This window comes from Dicentrarchus labrax, unplaced genomic scaffold (assembly GCF_905237075.1).
Source record: "Dicentrarchus labrax unplaced genomic scaffold, dlabrax2021, whole genome shotgun sequence".
NCBI classification, from domain to species: domain Eukaryota; kingdom Metazoa; phylum Chordata; class Actinopteri; family Moronidae; genus Dicentrarchus; species Dicentrarchus labrax.
This window is the reverse complement of record NW_026136843.1, coordinates 8,040-13,249: the sequence shown is the minus strand read 5'-3', so window position 1 is coordinate 13,249 and position 5,210 is coordinate 8,040. Positions and strand designations below refer to the sequence as shown.

Here is a 5,210-nt window from a genome sequence, read left to right as displayed (position 1 = left end):
CTCACGCCAGCACCAGAAGTTCAGTACATATATCTAATATCTAATGTATTAATCTCTTTGGTAGATGACCATCAAGCTGACAAAAAGCTTCAGAAGACACAGAGTGAGTTATAAATTTTAGTATCTATGTAATGTTGGAACAAACAAATGTTTACCTATTTCTACATATAAACCACTAGGTCATATGTCACCTTTTGGCTTTGAGTAAATGACCTATTTCACGTTGGCATCTATACAGAATGTATGGGAATACACATTTTGTGAAATTATTTTAAGAAGAAAAACCTCTCTGACTTGTTTTACTTACTTCTGACATTTCAGGAAAGCAAAACCAGAGACAGAAAGCTGAAAGCGGTGGTGAAAAACCTTAGATCGCAGGACAACAAGACCAGTATCGGCAGAAGGGACTACAATACCAGTCGGAGTAGATATGGACGTAGCAGGAGCAGAAGTCGGAGCAGGAGTGGAGCAGGAGTCAAAGTAGGGAGTCATAGTAGGGTTAGGGCCAAGAGTAGGAGTAAAAGTCCACCCAGAGACCAGTTTGGACGTATCATTAAAAGCAGATGCAGCACCAGTGTTGACTGCGATCGTAAAAGCAGCAGGAACAGGCGAAGCCGAAGCCGAGAGAGGTCAAAGAGGTGCACCGGTGGCCCCGCCAAGAGCCGCAGAGGAGTCACAGCCGGGAAGCAGGAGCTCCAGCAGGAGCCACAGCAGGAGCAGAGAAAGAAGCAAGGACGGGCCATCAAGAAGGGGGAGCAAAATTAGCAGAGAGCGTGAAGAAAGTCACAAGAAGAGGGGGAGGGAGTTGGAGCCCTCCTCCCAGACGTGTCGGAGTTATGGATGATGAGCTGGCGAGAAAGAAGCGGGAACTGGAGGAGCTCAATGAGATGATTGCCTACAAAAGTCGCTAGTGGACATAGAGCCTGGACAGAGGACCTGTATAGACTACGACCATGGCAGGATCGCTGTTCCACTGACTGAGTACAAACCAGTTCGATCTATCTTAAAGAAACGACCAGAGTGGTCATCCCCCATATGATGATCCTTATTATGGACCGGCCATACAGTCCTTACCAAGAACGGCGGTACAGTGACCACTACGGTGATCCATACCCCAGCAGGCGTCCTTACAGCGATCGGCCTTATGGAGACCGCCCTACGGTGACCGCCCTTAAGGAAATCGTCTCTATGGTGACGTTACCTATAGTGGCCCCTACGTCTGCCAGCCAACGTTATACTGATCGCTACGATGTTTATGATGAACCCTATGACGACCGCTACTATGACCCGGCATATGCAGACCCGACTATACGATGATCCGTATCGGCCTGTCAAACGGAGCCAGTCTCCAGAACCCCATGGTTCTCACCACCTTCTCAGTCCAGCCAAGTTCCTTCTGCCTCCACCCAACCTCCCTTAACACATACTGTTGCCACTTCATCTTCCCAACCCCCTTTCCGACCTCCTTCTCCCACAGAACCGCCTCCTAGAAGTCCCTCTCCCAAACAGAAGAACACAACACCGTGCCAATCACCTCCAGCTGAGAAACCACCCCTTGATCGCTTCCCTTGACACGCTTAACAAAAAAGGTGGATGCTGAAAAAAATCAGAACAGGTTTACGTGAATGATGACCTTCTGCCTCATGAGCGGGCACTCCAGGATGGCAGAGGTTTCTCTAGGATTGTGGGATTGGCTCAAGAGCAGCCAAGCACTAGTCTAGCACTAGAAGGGGAAAAAAACCAACTAAGCCCTAAACGGCCCTCGGTAGAGAGAACAAGTGAGGAACTAAAGATTAAGACAGAACCCTATGACAAGATCCAGAGTCTACTCCGTACGATTGGCCTGAAACTGAGTACAGGAGATGTGTCCAAACTGGCAAGCAGAGCCCAAGAGAAAATCTATAGCCCAAAGTCCTCATCCACAGAAAGAGAGACTTTGTCATCCCCAAGGGAAGAACGGCAAACAAGTAGAACTAGTTCAATTGAATCAGATCACATCCATTCCTCCTCCCCTGTCAGGTCCTCCAGTTTGGAGCCACTTAGCAGACATAAAGCTGTCTCTGAGTATGACGGATTCCTGGACCAGCAAGAGTTGGAGGCATTAAGAAGGCACAACAGCTGCAAAGTCTTACCAAGACAATGGGGAGCATACCCTCCACCACTCCTCCTGCACAACCTCCTCTGGGCCTCCACCTGCTCACCACCAACAGCCAAGCCCACCAATCAGTTGGCCTGTTGGAATGACTACTCAGATTCCCAAGCCCAGAGCTCCACAACCCTCAGCATGGCCACCCCAGCTCCTCCTGCAGCTGGTCTACCACCCCAGAAAATTGGACCTACTGCAGGAACTCCCCCTGGTCCTCCCCCTGGACCTCCTCCACGGCGTCATGGACTGCCTCCTCCAGGGCCTCCTCTGGTCCTCCACCTCGGCGCCCATCCGGACAACATCCTCCAGGGCCTCTACCTGGACCTCCATCCCATCACCCTCTTGGACAGCCTCTTTTCTCTCCACCCTCCAGTCATGCAGGCCTTCCTTTTTATTGGCCAGCTTCCTGCAGCTCCACCCTTAACTCATTCAATCCTTTGACCACTGCTGAAGTGACACCACCATCATCAACACCAGCAACATCGAGTCCTACAAATGATGACCAGACAACCATCTCTACGACAGTGGCCAGATGCCTGAAGGTCATTGAGACCATGAAATCTCTAGCTGTACAGCCACAAGCCAAACTGGTCAAAACAGTCCAGTTTAGTTTACCTACAGAGTCTCCATCAGCCTCAAGTCCTCAGACCTCTGCAGAGACAGATGATGACATAAAGAGCAAGCAGAAAGAGAAGGTATGATCAGCAGTGGTACTACTATTCTTACTGAAGTACAGTTCCTATGAGTTGAGGATTTGTATCTGCTGTCAGTAATCTAAATAGTCATGCATGTATGCCCAGGTAATCTAGACAGACACTAAAGAATTTAATAAAGTAGAAACCTTAGAAATGATGAAAGGCTACCACATTGCAGCTGCATGAGGATAAAGCTTTAATGGTGTTTGTATTCTTTATGTTGCAGCTGGATTTGTATAACCAGAGGGTTTTGGAAAAGAGGGAGCAGCAGTACAAGGAGATGCTAGCCCGCAAGAAAGCAGAGAAGAACAGGGATGGCACACTGATCCCCCAGGTATCAGATCGTGTTAAATTACATTAAACCTAACTAGTAACCATTGAATTAGTGGCATTTGTGAGTTAAGCATTCATTAAGGTTGTTCTCTGCATGCTAGGTCTTCAAACACATAAATACATTTTCAAGTTAACATTTTAGAGATGCATGCCATATTACTTTAAGGATAAAAAGATTTAACACCCTGTTTTCTTTTTTTTTTTGACTAGATGGGTTCTTTAAGCAGGTTAAAATTATTTCTCCCAGAAAGTTAGCTAGGCTTTGGTGAGAAACGCAAGGAAACATTATTATCCACATCTCTGAAAATGTGGTAGAACCCCGTTACTATGATAAAAGTATTGTTAAGTTTTGTGGGTCTAGCTGAAGTATGATTATTAAGGCTTAAATAGCGCCGTTAGGCCCTGACGTAAGGACAAATGCTACGCTAGATGTATGCTTCTCCGTCGAGATGGTCTGACTGTAGATTCCCATAAGGTAGGAAGTGATTTAGGATTTCACTCCGTTGTTATAGCTCAACCTCAATGCTACTCCGATATATCTTTTCACTTTGTAATAGAGAACAGATATCACAGCAAGGTTTGCCCAGAAAATGGCTTTGCTAGAATACATTTTGTCTAGCAGCTCTTGTGCTCTCCCAGTAGAACCAACATGCGGTTGCATTATGAAGGAGTTGCAGTCAGCTACAGTGGAGCTTCTGACGTACTAGCTGAGCACATAGAAACCGCTACGCCTTGAAACGGAGCCATAAGGTTACCAAGACATCTTAAGTGCATTGCGGCCCTACAAAGATCAATCGCTCCTCTGCCACACGTTAGCCGAGCCAAGCGGTTCGTCCCAGCGATCAAGACAAGGAGCCAACTGCAATCTCAACTTCTCAAAGTAACATCTTTTTTTTTCCTCTTCATATGGTGACTCTATTGGTATCTAGTTTAAAGGAAACCCATTTGTAAGATGAGATTATTTAGTGTAGGTATTGTTTGAAATTTAAACATTCCAATGCTGATACAATAATACAGTTTAAGCACTGATACCAACAATATATTTTTTATATTACACTGAATATACTTCAATACTACTTAATTAAAGTATAAGTAGAGAAAATGAAATTGACCAACCATTTGATACCAACTTGGATACTTGACCGTTTTCAGTAGTTGATACTACAGATACATTTTGGTCAGTACCCAATGATGATTTAGGTATGATACACTGCCTAGCAGTTAGCTACACATTTATCTCCAGTGATGCTTTTCAAGCAAGGTAGTTTTGCTAGGTTTGGGTATACTGCTTCCAGCTTAGATACTGTTACACTCAGTGGTCACTCAGCAGATACACCTTCCCACTTCTTCTCCAAACTGAGTCTCATACTTGTGCTCTAATGGAATCTGCAGTGGAGTAGCTGGTACCCACATCAGGACTGTTCTAACAACACAGTCAAGACTATTTTTGGATGCAAGAACCTCTCATTCTGCTTCATGAGAAGGGCTATAGATGAATGATAAGACATACTCAGTCTCAGAACATCAGCAGTATAAAGAAGGCAATCTCAGAGCTATACTCACTGAACCTTGAAGACCACTGCCTTTAGCAGCTGAAGACAACAAAAATAGGAAGCCAGAGTGGTGTGTCATAACTGACTAAAAAGTTGGAAAATATCTCTGTATCCAGTAGTTTTAATTTCATCTAGTCTACCAGAACATTTCTTATACATGAATCTCAGTGGACACTCTCAAACATTACGTCCTGCCAAAAGAAATCTCAGCACAGCACATGACAATACGAAGTTGTAACAGTGACCACTGAGAGTGTAAACACAGTACAGCTAGCTTAAACTACCATTGCTAAGGATGTGATCTGGTGTTTGTTGACAGCAAGTCTGTAAAGACAGAGGAATCGAAACCAGCTACACAATGCTCTTTTTAGATAAATTGAGAACTCAGCTTCAGGACAAAGATAATGGACAAACCCCACCAACGACGCAGTGCTACCGTTTAGTACTACAGACAGTAGTACAGACTAAGTATGTAGCACTAAG

The 5,210-nt window shown here is 45.1% G+C and overlaps 1 protein-coding gene across 1 annotated transcript; it reads left to right on the top strand.

Annotated features, from left to right (window-relative positions):
- Positions 1-1,313: 1,313 nt before the first annotated feature.
- LOC127360062 (uncharacterized) lies at positions 1,314-4,084 on the top strand. Its single transcript, XM_051394316.1, has 4 exons — positions 1,314-1,389; positions 1,478-1,523; positions 2,253-2,841; positions 3,068-4,084. Exons 1-4 carry the CDS (start codon positions 1,314-1,316, stop codon positions 3,200-3,202), a joined length of 846 nt encoding a protein of 281 aa, XP_051250276.1. The 3' UTR covers positions 3,203-4,084.
- Positions 4,085-5,210: the final 1,126 nt, after the last annotated feature.